This window comes from Paecilomyces variotii, assembly GCF_004022145.1.
Source record: "Paecilomyces variotii strain CBS 101075 chromosome Unknown C8Q69scaffold_3, whole genome shotgun sequence".
Lineage (NCBI taxonomy): Eukaryota > Fungi > Ascomycota > Eurotiomycetes > Eurotiales > Thermoascaceae > Paecilomyces > Paecilomyces variotii.
The window spans coordinates 966,305-984,336 of NW_021167142.1; the positions used below are offsets into that span (position 1 = coordinate 966,305).

The 18,032-nt window shown below is 49.4% G+C and overlaps 6 protein-coding genes across 6 annotated transcripts; 4 read left to right on the top strand and 2 right to left on the bottom strand.

Moving 5' to 3' along the window:
* The first annotated feature begins 150 nt into the window (after positions 1 to 150).
* C8Q69DRAFT_461439 (hypothetical protein) lies at positions 151 to 1,570 on the top strand. The gene is made up of 2 exons (XM_028630240.1): positions 151 to 1,111; positions 1,217 to 1,570. Exons 1-2 carry the CDS (start codon positions 356 to 358, stop codon positions 1,355 to 1,357), a joined length of 897 nt encoding a protein of 298 aa, XP_028486481.1. The 5' UTR covers positions 151 to 355; the 3' UTR covers positions 1,358 to 1,570.
* Positions 1,571 to 6,392: 4,822 nt separating this feature from the next.
* On the top strand, positions 6,393 to 7,771 carry C8Q69DRAFT_505719 (concanavalin A-like lectin/glucanase domain-containing protein; the record flags this gene model as incomplete). Its single annotated transcript, XM_028632733.1, has 3 exons — positions 6,393 to 6,489; positions 6,595 to 6,878; positions 6,953 to 7,771. The coding sequence occupies 3 exons, from the start codon at positions 6,393 to 6,395 to the stop codon at positions 7,769 to 7,771; spliced, it is 1,200 nt and encodes a 399-aa protein (XP_028486482.1).
* A 592-nt stretch (positions 7,772 to 8,363) lies between these two features.
* Positions 8,364 to 10,365, bottom strand: C8Q69DRAFT_206399 (hypothetical protein). Its single transcript, XM_028626142.1, has one exon. It carries the CDS (start codon positions 10,131 to 10,133, stop codon positions 8,679 to 8,681), a length of 1,455 nt encoding a protein of 484 aa, XP_028486483.1. The 5' UTR covers positions 10,134 to 10,365; the 3' UTR covers positions 8,364 to 8,678.
* C8Q69DRAFT_206430 (threonyl-tRNA synthetase) lies at positions 10,366 to 12,595 on the top strand. Its single transcript, XM_028626144.1, has one exon. It carries the CDS (start codon positions 10,598 to 10,600, stop codon positions 12,185 to 12,187), a length of 1,590 nt encoding a protein of 529 aa, XP_028486484.1. The 5' UTR covers positions 10,366 to 10,597; the 3' UTR covers positions 12,188 to 12,595.
* A 413-nt stretch (positions 12,596 to 13,008) lies between these two features.
* C8Q69DRAFT_206409 (putative C6 transcription factor) lies at positions 13,009 to 16,028 on the top strand. Its single transcript, XM_028626143.1, has 8 exons — positions 13,009 to 13,199; positions 13,263 to 13,333; positions 13,403 to 13,802; positions 13,858 to 13,939; positions 13,998 to 14,471; positions 14,527 to 14,839; positions 14,906 to 15,225; positions 15,326 to 16,028. The coding sequence occupies exons 1-8, from the start codon at positions 13,125 to 13,127 to the stop codon at positions 15,811 to 15,813; spliced, it is 2,223 nt and encodes a 740-aa protein (XP_028486485.1). The 5' UTR covers positions 13,009 to 13,124; the 3' UTR covers positions 15,814 to 16,028.
* Positions 16,029 to 16,242: 214 nt separating this feature from the next.
* On the bottom strand, positions 16,243 to 17,984 carry C8Q69DRAFT_400481 (MFS quinate transporter; the record flags this gene model as incomplete). Its single annotated transcript, XM_028627887.1, has 3 exons — positions 16,243 to 17,324; positions 17,396 to 17,818; positions 17,888 to 17,984. 3 exons carry the CDS (start codon positions 17,982 to 17,984, stop codon positions 16,243 to 16,245), a joined length of 1,602 nt encoding a protein of 533 aa, XP_028486486.1.
* Between the last annotated feature and the right edge of the window lie 48 nt (positions 17,985 to 18,032).

The window sequence follows — 18,032 nt, forward strand, 5'->3', positions numbered from 1 at the left end:
AAAGAGTATACGAGAAGCCGTCGGCTGCTGCTGCGGGGATGAATGCATTTACTTTCCTTCTATGGGCAGTTCTGGAAGTATTATTCCTCCCCGTATCGCGCTATGGGATCTGCAGTGTAGAGTCTTAAGTATATCAGGCATGGCTGGAGTAGCTAGCTATACACACTTGCACCTCTTTCTATGCCATATCTATACCATATCCTTTTATATGATCCACTTATTGGAAATTTGATATTAATATTTGCATATACAAGTCTCTGGTCTACTGTTACATCCTCGTCTACCTTATAACTCGAATCAAGAAGCATAAACAACAACTTCAACCTCCTCCTAGGAATACACATACAACCTCAAAATGGGCAGTATCGCCGTGGAAAGCACCGACTCCTCCTCCACCCTCCGATCCCAGATCTCTAAACAATCCACCTCGCCCGCCCACGAAGCCCGTCTCCTCTCACGCCATAATCTCATCACAAACACCTCCGGCCTCGCTCCCAACTACCTACAAGCCAACCTCCTCGTCCTCCCCTCCAAATATGCCCAAGACTTCCACGACCTCTGTCTACGCAACCCCGTCCCCTGCCCTCTCCTAGGCATCACTTCTTCCCCAGGAGACCCTCAAACCATCACTCCCTCCCAATGCATCCAAACCCCGCACGACTTCGACATCCGCACCGACTTCCCCCGCTACCGCATCTACAAACACGGCAAATGCATCTCGACCTCCGTCCCCTCCCTCCTCGACGTCTGGACTCCGAACCACGTCGGCTTCCTCATCGGCTGCTCGTTCAGTTTCGAAGACGCCCTCACGGCCGCGGGCCTGCAGCCCCGGCACCAGAAAACAAACACCATCGTAGCAATGTACAAGACCAACATCCCAATCTTACCCGCGGGCGTATTCACGGGCGCCAAGGCCATCGTGTCTATGAGGCCGTATAAAGAGCATGAAGTGGAAAGAGTCAGGGATGTGACGAGACCGTTTCTGTCCACGCATGGAGAACCGGTTGCGTGGGGATGGGAGGGGGCAAGGGAGATTGGGATTCGAGATGTGCATGAGCCGGATTTTGGTCAGAAGCAGGTTTTTGAAGATGGGGACGTTCCTGTTTTTTGGGTGAGTTTTTCCCTTCCCCCCCCCTTTCCTATGGACAGAGAGAAAATCGATCGATTGGAAGTGATAAAAATGACTATACTAACCAAACGAATTCTATGTATCAAGGCATGTGGTGTAACGCCCCAAATGGTCGTCGAAGCCGCAGGGGATAAAATTGACGGACTCGTCTTTGCTCATGAACCGGGCCACATGCTCGTTACGGATTGGACAACGGAGGATTTGAACAAGTTGAGACCCGGATTTTGAATCCCTCTCTTTGGGGTGGGGTTGTTTATTGGTTATGAATTATTATTATCATTGTTGTTATTGTTATTATTAGTTATGGGTTCGGGATTATGAATATATGTAGCTGTTTTATGTTAGTTGGTGTGTGATGCATTAACTATTCAATAAAACATACTCTAGTGATATTGAATATAAAATGGAATAGACAGAAATCAGATGGCGGTATCACATCATGCCAAGGTGTCGAAATCAAGAGTGATGGAAGCAAATAGCTGCGTAGAACATGGGGTAGACTTTTAGCATTGCTTATTTAATATATAGAATTAATGGAGTCTAAATACTATCTAGCATACAGGAGCTGCTGGATACCCGGAAGCTTTCATAGTGCTGCATAAGACACTGTACTAGCTGACTACCGTGCTTTGCCGTATAGACTTGTGTCCTTTGCTTTTTAGACGACTTCATTATTGGTTGATTATTAGGATGTTAAGGGACCTGGCTTAGCGAAGTGGTTTGGAGAATTTGCCTAAGGATAAACCGATGAGATGTATTTCTGTAAAGGCAAAATGTAATGATAGTATTAGATATTTGAATTCTATCGGATCAGGCAATTGTAGGTAATAATATGCTGACATATGTTGGAGAAAACACAATATATTCAGCAAACTAAAAGGAAATTGTTGGGATTCGGACTTCGGTCAGTGAATTAAATGAATGGCTTCGATATGTCGAGGTGATTTGGATATTTGGCACTGCAGTCCAAATTATGCGATTCCGTCAAGGAGTCGCATCGGTACGCGTGTAGCGCATTGGTAAAGGTTTGATGAATACTCTCCAGACCTCAACTCATCGAGGTCCTTGATCTCCTCGTCGACTGTCTGTCGTCCACATGTACGGACAGAGTTGAGGATACCAGTATTCAGATCACTAGCACCTAAGACGTGGTATTTTGACCGTCGCGTAGGGCATAATGAACTCGATCGTCGTCAAAGGCAGCCAACGGCTGGAATGGTCGATGGTGGAGATTGGCCTGGGTATAGTGGCCAGCAGTCGTGTTGCGACTGTTCAGACAATCCTCATTCTAATCGATCAACCTGCGCTCGCGCAAGCCTTCTTGTAATATAACTGGCGGCGCGGTTGCAGAGGAGCTCGTTCGCTGTCATTGTCTGGGATGTTTCTCCATGAAGGTCGCTTCAACGAGTTGAAGATGGCATTCGACGGCGACTTCGTACCGGCACGGTATAGTGGGATATGCTTCGTAGGAAAGATGGTGTAGTAAGAGGCGCGGTGGGCATGTTGATCGTGCCGGTTGGTGAAGACAGGTCTGCCGTGGTTGAACACAGCTTATCGCGGCTCGGTAGTGAAGAGCGCAGATAGTGTAGATAGGGTGTTTGGTGACGAGTTCGACGGTCAACAAATACTCCCAGAGATCTCAGACCTCTGGCATAGCTTCATGTACGGTCTAGAGGACCATCACCCATGAACCGCTCCTGGATTCCTCCTCCCAGGAACAGACATGCATCCACCGCGTCAGTTGACGTAGACGATCACCGCGAAGGAGATCAGGCAGAAGCACAGAGGGATGTAGACGATGCGGTCCATATCGACTTTGCTGGCACTAGACATGGAGTATGGTAGAGATCTGTTGCAGTGTTCGATAGGATGCTTGTTCGTCCTCGTCTTCGGTTGTGGTAAGCAGGAAAGGAGGTGCAACGAAATGAGGGGTGGTTGAGTAGGGGTTGAGTAGAGCAGATTGATAACTAAGATGTGGCGACTCAACAGGGGCCACGAGTTACCCCAACGAAGCCCTGCCAAGTTGCACTGGCGATCGCCGGCAATGCGGGGTCAGTCAACAATCCGTCGCGAAGAGGATAAAGAAAACAAAGAGACACTGATGTGCCCATGTCCATGTGGTTCATAGAGAACATACCAGTCTTTGATGTGTCCATTCTTCTTATTCTCCTCTTCGTGGGTGCAGATCTCGAGATCTCCGACCGTTGTTGTTCCTGAATCTCATCTCTCTCCCGTTGGAGTTGCCGAAGTGGGGATCGAGGAAGCCATTCAGATCGATCACTCTCCAATCTTTGCTGGGATCTGGATAGTTAGTCATTGAGCGCTAGCGAAATGTTTCAATATACTGGCTGCAAAAGTGCTCCACTTTTTCCGCTTCTCTCTGATTGGTCTATCCTGAGTTACAGTCACATGACCACTTATTTAATTGGTCTATTCCGAGTTACAGTCACATGACAATTGGTTTATCATATAGTTTGAACTGCTAGGTATTACCGCCTTCTGATTTAGGAAATTAAAATAACTCCTCTTAACCTCCTATACAGGTTCGCGTCTATATTGATTAATTTACACCCTTTACAGTCCTCACCCCCTGCTTTTTATCGCCTATTTAGCTGTTATAAAAGCTCGGTTTAAAAGCATTTTCTTCTATCTAAATATTGGCTTCTTATTAGTCTGTTTAAAATATCGACTATAATAGCTAAATCCCTCTTACCTATCCCCCTTCTGCCTATCCTGCCTATAGGCTTCGGCTTCTTATACTATCTAGCAATTACTAATTAGCTTCACCTATTAAGTGGTTCTTTACAACATGATTATTATCCACAGTCATTATTACACTAAAGGAACCTAATAAATTACCTAATTAAGCAATCAACCTGTCTGCCAGCGCGCGCCAGCGCGCCAGCGCCAGCAGCCAGCTTAGTCAGAGCAGCCAGCTTGGTCACTACGCTCAATGATTATTTGCTACGGCCCCTCCTAGCCGTAGCGCACCTAGTTACCTAGTTAGACCGCTGTTGCCTGGTTAGTTAGTTAAGTCACAGTCTGCTGAGGTAACTATGGTTATTCAGATAGAAACAATCAATCAGGATTACTCGTTTCCTTCAGGGTTGAAACAGATCGATCCAGAATGGTGCCAGATCTCTCTCTTGAGCGACTCATATCCGCTAAAATTCGCCAGCAGGAAACCTTCTGGTAGAACTTTCTTTCCCTTTCGCATCGTTGACTGGTCGAATCGTTTGTCTCTCCCGCGTATCTGGGAAACGTCCACTCTAACATATATAGAGACTGTCTCGACTAATGTCCTGTGTCAATAATGATTAATATATATTGTCTGCCTGATCGCGCGGATGCAATGACTTGGTACGAAACGATAGAAAATACGACATCGAGTCTCCAGAAAGTAAATGCTTCCTCGTCCAGTAATGATGATAATATGGGAACAGTCCATTGCTCTTTGATATAATCATCATCATGGGAGCGTCATCATCACCAACTTGTTTGGAAATAACTCGGGGCAGTCCTTACATACTGACAGTGAGATTTCTCATGACATGCTCATCTACATATGCTGAAATTGATACCCGATTCCCAAAGATATACATGCAATTTCTAGGATCTATCTCTGCGAAGTAACAGGGTTGGCAGCACCACTACTACTATGGAAGGCTTTCACTTAAAGGCCAGATAGGCTTCTGCTAAAATATGTGCGATATAGCAATGATGAAGAGACTATAAGAGTCCACAAGAGTCTATAAGAATGCTCTAGTCCAAAGCACATTGTAGAGTAAAGGCGGTCTGCTGCAGGAGTGAGGACAATCACGTGCATTGGGAACTCCTTCCAGGCTATTCCACACAGACTCAGGTGGCAATCATTCCCCTGGGACCATTACCATATTGTTGAACGTCCCTTTTCTTTGCTATTAATAATTATTATCGCCATCAATCATTTGCGGAAGTCCATGTACTCTGTACTTTGCCTCTTGCCAAGCATGATCGCCCGGGAGTGGAGAATGTGCCCGGTTGCACAAGCGCCCAAGTAGAGGCGCTTGTCTCTTGGCTTACGAAGTGACATGGGATGGATGATGGATCCAGGACGGGCCTTCGCAGCCCTGCCAGATGTCTTATCGGTTGGTTACATTTCAAAGTCGTGATCATATGTACCTGGGTTTAGAGAAAATGAAGGACTACGGAATGCTCATGAGATACAACTAGATAAGCCTACCCCAGGATAGGTATGGATCTCTGGAATGAAGTGGCAGATGTCAGACTTGTCTGGAATCAGAAAGAACAGATCCCTATAGGAGGACTCATGGATCGAAGGCATGATACGATCTCTCAGTCGATCAAGTCGGTCGTTATTTACTTCATCCCACGGGTCCACCGCAGTCGAGCCCCTGGATGCGGTATGTGAGGGACGCACTCTCAGCCTATGTCGACACTCGATGTACCATATCTATGCGCTGTGCTTGTTGGTTGTGGATGGCCAACTGTTTCTTTCCCACGGATCGCGGTGAGATTGAGACTGGAAATGTCTCGCGTTCTTGGTGCTAAAATTATTATCACCGGGCCTTGGGCCTATCGTCGATTCGTCGTCCCTCGCGCCCTCGGTTCGCCCTCTGTAAGCGAAATCAATAACTAGTTACTCCACCGGGCCGACGCAGGCACAGCTGGCATTTGTTGGTCAATGTTTCATGGACGCCTCAGCTCTGACGCAAGCCGAACTGCTCTTTGCCGGTGTCCCTGCGACTTGTCAGATCCCTAATCCCATGGGGCTGTGTTTGTTGCATGCGACGTCGTGCGAACAACATCTGCTGCCGCCCTGATGGAGACTAAATGGCTTTGACTTTGGTTGTCCCTTTGTCGCAACCGTTCCCTCTTTTGAGTTCGTCATCACCCCGACTAACTAAGCGCATGGGGCCTTCGCTCCTAGAGCAACTGTATCGACACAGTCTTTAGTCTTTGTTTTTTGGCCTGTCCAGCTACATCCATCTTTCGTTATTTTTTTTTCTGTGGTCTAACCAGCGTACCTGGAGATTTCCTTCGTTTGCTGAATCACTATTGTGGTTCGCTGCTCTTCACACCGGGACAGTCGTTTCATTGTTCATTGTATATCTTCACTTCGCATTTCGAAGTAACCTCGCTTCGTTTTTGAGGACTTCACTTGATACATAGATATACCTATCCCACTGGTGACGCATCAGCGACATCCTATTTCTGCTTCAGTTTTCTGATCATACATATTTGCGTTTTGACGCAGTCGATCATGGCTCCATACTCCAAGTTCGCGGCGTTTGCCGTCGCAGCGCTGCTTCCATTTGCGTCTGCTCAGACTTACTCGTCCTGCAACCCAATCGAAACGAGTAAGTAGATTTTAATTTTCTCCAGTTTTCTCCGTTTCATATGGGTGTATGGACATAGTTCATATGCCACTACCAATATGAGCACCAAAGGCTGACCATGTCCAGCGGGCTGCCCTGCTGATGCCGGCTTGAACACCACGAGTTTCTCGACCGACTTTACCACAATCAGCGGTACCAGCTTTCCTGGCTGGAACACGACCGCCGGCACGGTGACCGCTTCAGAGAACGGTGCTGAGTTCACCATCAAGAAGCGTGGTGATGCACCAACGATCCAGACGGATTTCTACATCCTGTTCGGACAGATCGATGTGAAGTTCAAGGCTGCTCCTGGAACTGGTATCGTCAGTTCTGTCGTTCTGGAGTCCGATGATCTAGATGAAATCGACTGGGTATGTGTCTATCTCTAAATCACCAACATACCACCGAAATATAAGAAATGCATAACCTAACGAACCACAAACAGGAAGCGCTGGGCGGCGACACCACCCAGATCGAAACCGACTATTTCGGCAAAGGCGACACGGGCACTTATGACCGTGCCACCTATGCGACGGTTACCACTCCGCAATCTGTCTACCACACATACACTGTCCACTGGACTGCGAGCTCCATTGAGTGGCTGATCGATGGAACGAACGTGCGTACGCTCCTGTACGCCGATGCCAAGAACGGTACCCGCTTCCCGCAGACTCCATGCCGTGTGAAGATCGGTATCTGGGCCGGTGGTGACCCCTCTAACGGTGAGGGAACGATCGAATGGGCTGGTGGTGAGACTGATTACACCAAGGCACCATTCACCATGTACGTCGAGTCTGTCAACATCACCAACTATACCCCTGCGTCGGAGTACACTTATGACGGCACTTCCGGATCCTGGGAGAGCATTAAGGCTTCTAACTCAACTTCCTCGGATGACATTGGTGAGACAACTTCGGGCGATGGATCTACCAGCAGCAAAAGCAGCAGCAGCAGCACTACTAGCGACAAGAGCAGCACTTCCTCTAGCTCCTCATCTGCTAGTTCTTCTGGCTCTTCCTCGTCCGGCTCTGCCAGCTCGACTACTAAGTCGTCTGACAACTCCTCCAAGTCTGTCAGCGGCAGCGCCTCGAGCACTGCAGCTGGATCCGGAGCCACAACCCAGGCCGCGTCATCATCTGGCGCCTCGTCTTCCTCTTCCGCCTCTACCACCGACAGCGCCGGCATGTCTGTCAAGCCTGGCATTGGATTCGGCTCTTTCATGGGCTTTATCGGTTTCTTCTTCGCCAGCGTCATCCTCGTCTAAACCTCCAATTGCTGCTTCTGGAATTATTTCTCCTTTCCTGAGCAAAGAAGGGTTCAAAAATTCAGGAAGGGAAACTTGCACATATTATTCTTGTTTTTTATGATCGGGTATCTTTTGTTCGATATTCGATGGTACATTAAGATTTCCTGTCAACAAATTTCCTTCCATACACATCCTTTCGGGGCATTATTTTGAACCGGGTCGGTCTTCCTGCCCTTTTCAAAATCGTACTCTTAATCCTCACCACCTTTTTGCTCCCCTGAGTTTTTTCCGTGTAGAACAGATATATCTTTGATGCATTTCGGGATTTTTTATGAAACGTACATAAAACGATACATTGCTACCAAATTCTTATCTTTCTCTCTAATTGTTTTTATGATTAGGTGTTAAAAGTCAAGCGAGTCTGAAACGTGTCAAAGTGAGATATTAGGTGGATCTAGGGTTTATCTGACCTGGAGGAGTAGATAGGCCTACGTAATCTGTGAGGAGCCCTTACTTTTTCCCCCAAAGGCCCGCTTATTTTTGGGCCATTCTCTGGGTGTTCTGTTCGAGATTTAGATGCCTAGCTAACACTCGTGTTCCAAAGACGCAAAGGATTCTACCAAGTGTAACTTTCTTCATGGACCCAGGAAATACATAGAAAGAAGGCATGTATCGATTGCGAGGCTCATAGAAAGCAAATACCCCCAATAAGGTTATTCCCACGTGATCCTACTAAGACGAGACCTACTCCCATAATAATAAAAGCATACCCATGCGATTTTGAACAGAAAGACGCCCAAACTCATAACGAAAATATGGGTATGATCGCTCATAGCCTTGTACCATGCAATGCGTGTTCTCCATCTGCTATCATAATTCATAAGCATTATAGCATTATCCAAAAACTGTCATCATGATCTTTCCCTCAAGGGATGCGCTTCTGCAACCCCTCCATCTTGCTGTCGAGCGTCCTCAGGGTTTGCGCCACACGACGGTGTTGAAAGACTATCTCACGTAGTAGGGAGGACTTGGAGACCTCCTGAACCTCTGGCTGCGATTCATCGTTCTGGTCGAGAACAAGAGAGGATACTCGACGGATCAAACGCGTGGCATCTGAAACGAAGGACCTCGTATTGTTCTGAGAAGCATCGGATGACGCTTGCTCCTCCCGAATCAGTATGTCCTCTACTGATTCAAGATGTTCATCCATTTTGGCAATTTCCGAAAGCACTGAACCGACTCTCGACCTGACCAATGAAGCTTGTCGCTGGAGGATATGCGCATGGTGGGAGATCTGGCTTGGAAACGATGTCTCACTATTTTCCGGGGAACGCCAAGAGAACTCGACTGAGAATCCCAAGAATCCGTTGGAAGAGCCTTTCCCGTTTCCATTTGCATCATCTTGCATTGGATCACGAACCTGCAATAGTTGCTTCGTCATCCTGGACTCTTCTTCGAGTCGATCTAAAGCTGACACCATATCAGCCGTGAGGAGATCAAGCTGAAGAGAAGCAGAACGGATGGCTGGCCATGTTCCCTGGAATTCCAAGTCTAGCTCATATTTCGCTCCTGTATATGTCGCCTTCAGCTGACCGTATAGATCACGAAGTGCGGACTCTTCTTTTTTGAGCGGACTGGGCACAAGGTTGATCTCGTGGATCGTTGTATTGAGCGCAGCTTCAAATTGCGCCTGAGAGCTTGCGATTGACTGGTATTGCGAATGCCTCTGAATCTCAGCTGGAGAGCGCTTATATTGGACAGTACCTGGCGTCTGAGCACAGCTGGCAGGGTAGATAGTAAGGACGAGGGACACGTTGCAGATAATCGGATACTGATAGATCAACTCCGGCAGAACCAGCAGGTGCAAAATAGCCAGGAGTAGGAAAATTGACACTATATTTTTCGTGTACTTTTTGGATCCTATCGATTGGACAATCTCCCATGCTTTTTCGGACAGGCTGCTTGAGATGTCTGGGTGAGCTGCAAGAGGGTCGTTGGCAACTGTCGTGGAAGCCTCAGGAACATGAGCTTTCTCTTGTGCTGCTTCTGGAGAAGTCTGCTCAGTCTTCTTGTGCTTGTGTAACGAACCCTTGCGATGTCGTAGTTTTGGAGCGACCCACGAGGCCTCTGATATCGTATCGTCGTATATAGATGGCATAATAAGCTCGGGTCCCGAACTCGAAGCAACAGATGTCGCCTGGGGCGAACTAGGCCTTGGTGGCTGGCTATACGAACGCCGAGATCTGACTTCATCTTGTCGACTTTGCGGCACCTCGGGAATACTCTTCTGTGGAAAGAACTGCGAGTTGGCGTCTGCAACGACCCAGGACTCCCCCAAGACAGAACTGTTCTCTGGCCGCGGTGCTGAGTTTGTAGCCATGATGAGGGGCAAGACGGTCTATATTGTGCGAAAAATAGAGAAGTAGAGCTAGAAGACTCTGATAAAATGGTGACAGCAGAGAATGAAAGAGCGTGTATAGCAAACGAGCGTTGTAATGGCTAGTCAATATGGATTCCAGCTGTCATATCGCGGGGTACCGTAAGATAAGATTGGACGAGCGCAAAGTTGAGAGAAAAGACCCAGAGGGCATCTGAATCAGCCAGCAGCAAAGTGAAAGGACATGACAAGAGTAAACAGCGCGCTTTGTTTACCCTGAGCTATCGACCTGGCAAGCGCATCGCGTGGAATTGTTTTGCTGAGCTCGAAAGCACTGGCCAGATCTTGTATCGGAATGATTGGCAGGCTCGAGGCGGAGAAAGACCACCGCGTCCGCGACTTTGTCTTTTGGCCGGACAGCGGCAAAGTAGAACCAAAAGCCTCTCTCTGCCGACCAAAACCTGGCCATGCGGCGATTCCTGGCAAGCAGTCGCTGGCAGCGCCAGTTTCTATCTCGTGCTGTTCGCCGTGACAGCCGCGGGCATCGAGTTGGCCCTCAATGGCCCTCGATTTCCGCCCGGAGCTGTTCGTCTTGCTCCACAGCACGGACTGCGAGCAGTGATGCCTCTGTTGTCCAACCTCACACGCCAGCAGCAGATCATCGAGTCCTCGGAACGGCGCAAGAACTCTTCACCTCGTCTCCCTACAGTCCCGGATCACCTCTCTTCCTCCCGAACGGTACGCATGTTGTCAACAAGCTCATCTCCTTCCTCCGCACCCAATACCGCCAGTATGGCTTCCGCGAAGTCCTGACTCCCAATATCTACAAACGATCGCTGTGGGAGGTCTCGGGTCATTGGCAGAACTACAAAGATGATATGTACGAAGTGCACGGGCGAGGTGCGACCGGCACGACGGAGGGGGAAGCTGGAGAGGATGAATCCTACGGACTGAAGCCGATGAACTGTCCGGGCCACTGTCTGCTATTCAAATCACAGAACCATTCCTATCGTGAGCTCCCAGTGCGGTACGCAGACTTCAGTCCACTACATCGCAATGAGGTCTCTGGGTCCTTGAGCGGCCTCACTCGTGTGCGCCGCTTCCACCAGGACGACGGCCATATCTTTTGCCGGCCGCAGCAGATCAAGAGGGAGATCGCACTAGCCCTGGGGTTCGTAGACATGGTCATGAAGACATTCAAGCTGGGTCAATATCGACTCGTATTGTCTACAAGGCCGGAGAAGGACTTTATTGGAAGTCTGGAGCTGTGGGATAGTGCGGAAGCCCAGCTACGAGAGGCGTTGGATGACACTGGAAGACCGTGGGAGTTGAACGAAGGAGACGGGGCATTCTACGGTCCCAAGATCGATATTCAGTTGCAAGATTCGGATGGAAAGTTCCATCAGCTCTCCACGATACAGCTGGATATGAACCTCCCCCAGAGGTTCGGTCTAGAATATCAGGTAGCAGAAGGAGAGGAAGATTATAACCCGGACACACCTGGGAGAGCAACTCCGGTATTGATCCATCGAGCCATCTTCGGATCATTAGAGCGGTTTCTGGCATTGCTGATCGAACACTACGCCGGCCGCTGGCCGTTCTGGCTGTCTCCCCGCCAGGCCATCATCCTAACGGTCCAGCAGGACGACACTGTCTTGCGTCAGGCGCAAGAGGCTGCAGCCAAGTTCGCTGGATTTCGCGCACTTCTGCAGGACCATAATCAGGCCGAACCCCCAGCCCCGTTATCGTCGGTCGATCCAACTTTCTTAGTTGATGTGGACACCAGTAGCCAATCGCTGGGTAAGAAAATACAGCGGGCAAAACAGATGAAGTACAATCTCATCTTTGTCCTTGGCTCTAGAAACCTCGCAGACGGCACAATCGAGCTAGATATCGCCGGGCAAATGCAAAGTATGGACGATGCCGGTGCTACGAAATTGCAGCATATCATGGAACGGCAAGTCGGGGCAGATGCTCTTCGAAATCCTCGAGCCGTCAAGATGAAGGTCGATGATGTGCATGACCTCCTAGTCCAGCTCGAGAAGAGTTTCCTATGAGTGCGGCAGCTTACGCCTTTCTAATTATTAGCTTGCGAGACTTATGCCCGCTCTGCATCCCTTGTCCTTTTCTCTTTTTTGAGGCAATGTCCCTTTGTCCCGGGCCATATATTATGAATTGTATTATAGATGTACAGTACAGTGCATGATTACGGCAGAATGTATGTATAGATTTTTGAGAAACATTTTTGGACCCCACGGAGCCCAAGCCTATTTTTACGAGTGTGATTGATCCCTTGTTGCCACATCCAAGTGCTCTCATTTGCCTGTATCATGATTCTTATTAATTGCACCACATTGGGCACATGTTAATCCATCCGTGGGTCATCCTTTTGGGCGCCACCAGACTACACTACGAGTCTACGACTCATATCCTGTCGACTTATGCCCTCCTTCGTTCTGGTCAGAAACAAAGTTGGCACTAGGGACGTTTGACTATGGGCGGCGCCATCACTATCGAGCATTCTTTCCAGGGCTGGCATGATCGTTCTCATGCCCTCAACTCCTGGCTCGTGGGGCCCAGTAGCGTCCCATCAGCCACAAAATTCACGATGATATTCATGATTTGCGGCGCGATCGCTGGGGACTCCGCCTGGCACGGGTGCTGCCGCGCTGTTTTCCCCTTTTCGCATCGTCGGTGGGATGAGAAGATCCTTCCATGTGGGCCGTTGGCGTCTCGAACGTCTTTAAACCAAATGCAATAATAATACAACTGGAGAAGAAAACTCCCCCGCCGTGACCCGAAAAGGCGATGTCGTTCCCCGCGATTATGGTATGTTTCGTCCCGCGACCAGCTCTGCCAGTACCGCCGATGATTCTCCATGCGGAAGGTATCGCATGGCCTCAATGAAGGCTATCCTTCGGGCCTTTCTTGCCTTTGATCCCACTCTCTCTTGAACAGGCGGTTCACTCTAATCATAAGACTGCAATTCGGATCATGGCCGAAGTTCCGGTCAAGAGCAGTCTTCCAAGAAAGAGCGCTTTCTCCTGCGAGGCTTGTCGCAAACGCAAGGTGGTTCCTCTCGGCTGGATTCCGAAGTGATCGGATGCCTGATGGCTGATCTCATCCCTACAGGTGAAATGTAACGGAGCGAGTCCTTCCTGTTCGCGATGCGCTGCTCGCGGAGAAGTCTGCGTTTACAGCTTGTAAGTATATCTCCAAGATGCGCGGCCTGTCAAGTTATGGTGTTTCCAGTTACTGATCAGATTCTGCAGAGCTCCAACCTTATCGTATACCAAGACGCTGGAGGCGCGGGTCGCTCAGCTCGAAGATGCGCTCGCGAAACTACAAGGTCCGCAGTCTCAGTACGGCGAGAAAGCCAAGGATAGCCCTCAAGGCTCGACAGGAGAATACTGCAGTAGTCCCGGTCAGCAATCCGAGCACGACGAGCGCGGGAGTCAACAGGATCTGTCAGGAGACTTTGAAGGGCTGAAAGTTGAGGATGATGGCCGGATATCCTTCCATGGTCCAACAAGTCTTTTCCAATTGCCCAGCGGTGTGGTCAACGAAACCTCAGCGACTACTCACCTTGCACTCGAGTTGGAAGCGCGGAAAGAAAGATTAATTAATAATGCCTGGCGTGAACGAGCATTTGAGCAGCTGGCTGCGATTCCGGTAGGCTGGACTCGTTCTCGTTAGTGTGCGGTATGATGCCTGACACTCCTCGAAGGAACCATTCCAATATCTTCTCGATTCCCACTGGTGCTGGATTCAGCCTCTTTTCAATTTCGTCTATCGACCCGCCTTCACCCGTGAGTATCCCAACCTCAATTGGCATCTACCCGGCCCCTACGTCTAACACATTATCAGGTGACATGAAGATTAATGGCCCCTACTACTCCGATATACTATTGAACGCCATACTGTCCCATTCCGTACGATGGTGCAAACTGGAACCCAAGATCGGTCCGCTATTAGCAGCCTTCGACGGAGGAGCTGAGTTCTTTCATCGTTCCGTCACCGGTCTTTATGACACTCTGAAATCGGGCTATGTGAAGATACCTACTATCCAGACCCTCTTGCTTCTGAGCGCACAAGAATGCGGCCGAGGCAACAGAACACAGGCATGGCTGTATAGCGGCATGGCGTTTAGACTGGTCGACGACTTGGGAATCTCGATAGACAGCCAAAAGTATTCAGGCTCAGCTCATTTCAGTGACGAGGATATCGAGATCCGGAACCGGCTTTTCTGGAGTTGCTATTTCTGGGATAAGCTTGTCTCATTATACTTTGGACGGTCCCCAGTGATGCAATACTCGCGTGTCAGCCCACCCAGAATGATATGTGGGTGTCCATATTTCCGGTTTTAAAAGCCTTCTATGCTGACAGTGGAGTGTAGTGGACGATACGTCTGAGATTGAAGTATGGACTCCGCACGGAGTTGTCTTCCCTGAAGGAATGCAGTACCCGCCAGCACAAGCTCACTCAACCTCATGCTTTATGAGGATGTGTGGACTCGCTGAAATCCTGAATCAAATAATAATACATATTTATGACCCTGTCCGAAAGAGTACAGAAACTGAATTCTATGCTTGTGTTCAACAGCAGGGGAAGAACCTTAAAGAGTGGTGGGAGGAGCTTCCAGACTTTCTGAAACTGGTGGCCACCGACCTTCCGCTTTACTGCCCACCCAGTCATATTGTCACTCTAAAGTATAGCCCTCCTTTGGAAATTGGTAGCTGCCGGGATTGTGAAGCTGACATGACTTAAAAATGCAGCTGCCTATATCATACGATTAATATCCTCCTCCATCGCCCGATCCTTTGTTCAGGGCCGCTGGCCATGAAACACGAAGCTGCCGATATGGACCATCTAGTTCAGTGCATGTCATCCGCGACTACCATCCTTTCTCTCTTCGATCTTTACCGTCGGACTTTCGGTGACGGCCACGTTGTTCTTTCTCTTGCGTACAGCGTCTACACAGCAGCCTCGATATTCTTGCTAGAGATACAGGCACTGAAACTCGCTGCGCCCGGCACTCTCGATAAACTCAAGTACTGTATCATAGCTCTAGAGCGCGTGAAGGTTTCAAATCCTGGTGAGTATTTATCATGTATTGGTCGATACAGAAATTCGTGCCGCTTTGGTATCTGCTTCTCTAGCCTCAAAAGCGATAACTGACGGTGATATACGAGCAGTTATCACTACGGCGATTGGCTTGATCTATCAGGAGCTGCAAAAGCTGCAGATCGATATCCACGTCACAGTGCCAATGCCGCAGTCAGAAACGCAACGCCGAACCACCTCTCCTGGTCATCTCCAGGGACAACATTCAGGACATGCCAGTCGCCAGGTATCTCCCTCTCAAGCCGCAGTTGGCCCTCTTCCGCCGATTTCTCCACCTCAGATCTCTCCGGACCCTACGACCATGATGCCAGGGTACTCATTCCAGCAACCTCTGGCAGACCCTGAACTGTCCCAAACAACAGTACCATCCATAGAGACATTCAACCCAATGACCACTCACCACGTCGGGGGTTTCCCGGGTGCTGCTATCAACACAGACGGCGCAGGCACATACGGGATTACTCCAGAGGTCTTTGAGGCCTTTTCCTACGTAGAGCCAATTGCAACCAACATGACACCCGCATACGATTCTGGCTGGGGTATGGGAGGGCAGCCATGAAATTATTCTTTTCACTCTTTCTATTTTGATCGTTTACCATGATTCCCCCAAATGTTTGTCCATCAATCATAAAAAAAGTATATGGCGATGTGAGCGACGTGCTTACTTTTTCTGCTTGTTTCTACTAGCGCTGACTCTGATACTGTACTGCACTCGTTTATCATTTGACAAGATGTTTATATAGGCAGAAATTCCGCAAGCGCTGCAAGATCTGCTACAGGGTTGAAATATTATTTAATAGACATGCTTTTGTTATATGTATCGCGGGCGCTCCAAGTCGTATGGTTTTTCTTCTCTTTTCTTTTTCCCTTCTTTATTGAGGGAACTTTCACACAAAATATGTTGTGCTTTATGCAGAAAAGAAGGGGTATAGTATAATTAGGGGCGATTTCAGATCCGAACGACATTTCATCCAAGAGACCAAGTATTTCAAACAGGCACATCATTCAAAGCAGGCTGTTTCGTATCCTCTTCCCTCGTCCCGCTTCGGAAGGAGGCGGTTTGACTCTGTGAAGACTCATCTAGAGTCTTTATACTGGCGCGCCAGCGCAAATACCACGGCCCATCAAACAGCTCACCCATCCGTTCCATGGGCACGCCCTTAGTCTCGGGGGCCCAGATACCAAGGATAATAATACCCAGGAAACAGATAATGGCCCAGAACAGATATGCGCCCCAGACATGTAGCGAGACGAACATGTTAGGCGTGACGCGCACGACGGCAAATTGAAAGAACCAATGCAGCGCCATGCTGATGGCATAACTGACATTGCGGATCCGAGTCGGGAAGACCTCTGTGCCATAGAGGTAGGGGATCGTACAGAGACCGATGGACCAGCCAACAGCGTAGACGAAAACGGACGCGATGGCGGCGTCCGAGGCGGATTTGTTGTTCGATGATCCCGGTATACCCATGTAGGCGCCCATATAGATATGTGCTGCGAGCTGGAGGGTGAGACCGCAGAGGAAACAGCGACGACGACCGAGAAGGTCGATCAGGCCCCAGGTGAAAGCCATGGTGAAGACGAGCTTGACGATACCGTAAGCGCCCGATGAAATGAGCGATTGCTCCGATCCGGACACTCCTGCGTATTCGAAGATCTGTGGGACGTAATACGTGATTCCATTTCCGCCGGTCCATTGCGCGATCGTCTGCATTGTCATGACGAGCCAGAATCGCTGGCGGTAGTTCGACGATGATTGGGTTTCCAGGAAAAGCTGCCACGTCGAGGCACCGGCGAGGTCGGCTGCGCGAGCGCGGATTTGCGTCTCGATCTCGGCGAGTTCTGCATCGATGGACGGATCGGAAGTTGTAGTGCCTCGTAGACGGGCGAGTGCTTCGCGCGCTTCCTGGTGTCGTCCTTTCGAGGCAAGGTAGCGTGGGGTTTCGGTCAGGAAGAAGGATGCGATGAAGCAGAAACCCACGGGAATGAGGGGGATAGCTTGGACGAGACGGTACTGTGTGCGAGTGGGCGCCATGTGCTTTTCGGCGGCATAGTTGATGAAGAAGCCTGAGGGGAAACGCAATGTCAATTCAATGTTTCTCTATAGGACTTGGGACTGTATGCGATCTATTACGTACCCAATGCAAGAATCGCCAACAGCATGACCATGGTCATACTCACGGCCACACCTCTCGTCCTTGCCGGTGAGACTTCCGATAGATATATGGGTGCGACGACGGTGAGCGCACCGGCGCCCAGACCTGACCAGATGCGCGCGAACAGAATGAGTCCATATATACCAGACGAAAAGATCTGGACGAAGAGACCGGTGGCCCAGACAATGACGCCCAGCTGCCAGGTGCGCAGACGGCCCAAACGATCGGTCAGATTCAGAGTGAGGAGACACCCAAAGGCGGCACCCAACACCATGAAGGAAGTGATATTTGCTTTGCGGTTGGCGAGTCCTGTCGGGTCGTGTGTCCAGTGCGATTTGACCAGGTTGTAGTCCTTCACGAAGGATTCCAGACTGACGCTGGCGCTGAAGCCTCCTTCATCGTAACCTGATGAGGAAGAATCAACGGGTTAGTATGAGGTCCTTATGTTGAAATCAGGCAAGATCATGGCAATACCTTTTGGCATGCACCCGCAGGCGATAATAACGACGACTGCCGCATAGTATAGATTGGTGGTCCATCTGGACTTGTCCGCGAAGACCTCCAAACCCATCGTCGCTGGATGGATATATGGACTTAGCGACTAACTGCGGTCCCGGTC

Coding starts and splice junctions, on each gene's coding strand:
- C8Q69DRAFT_461439 (XM_028630240.1), top strand. CDS start 356: ATGGGCAGTATCGCCGTGGAAAGCACCGACTCCTCCTCCACCCTCCGA. Junction 1,112..1,216: donor GGGACGTTCCTGTTTTTTGG/GTGAGTTTTTCC, acceptor CTATGTATCAAG/GCATGTGGTGTAACGCCCCA.
- C8Q69DRAFT_206399 (XM_028626142.1), bottom strand. CDS start 10,133: ATGGCTACAAACTCAGCACCGCGGCCAGAGAACAGTTCTGTCTTGGGG.
- C8Q69DRAFT_206430 (XM_028626144.1), top strand. CDS start 10,598: ATGCGGCGATTCCTGGCAAGCAGTCGCTGGCAGCGCCAGTTTCTATCT.
- C8Q69DRAFT_206409 (XM_028626143.1), top strand. CDS start 13,125: ATGGCCGAAGTTCCGGTCAAGAGCAGTCTTCCAAGAAAGAGCGCTTTC. Junction 13,803..13,857: donor AGCAGCTGGCTGCGATTCCG/GTAGGCTGGACT, acceptor CACTCCTCGAAG/GAACCATTCCAATATCTTCT. Junction 15,226..15,325: donor CGTGAAGGTTTCAAATCCTG/GTGAGTATTTAT, acceptor ATATACGAGCAG/TTATCACTACGGCGATTGGC.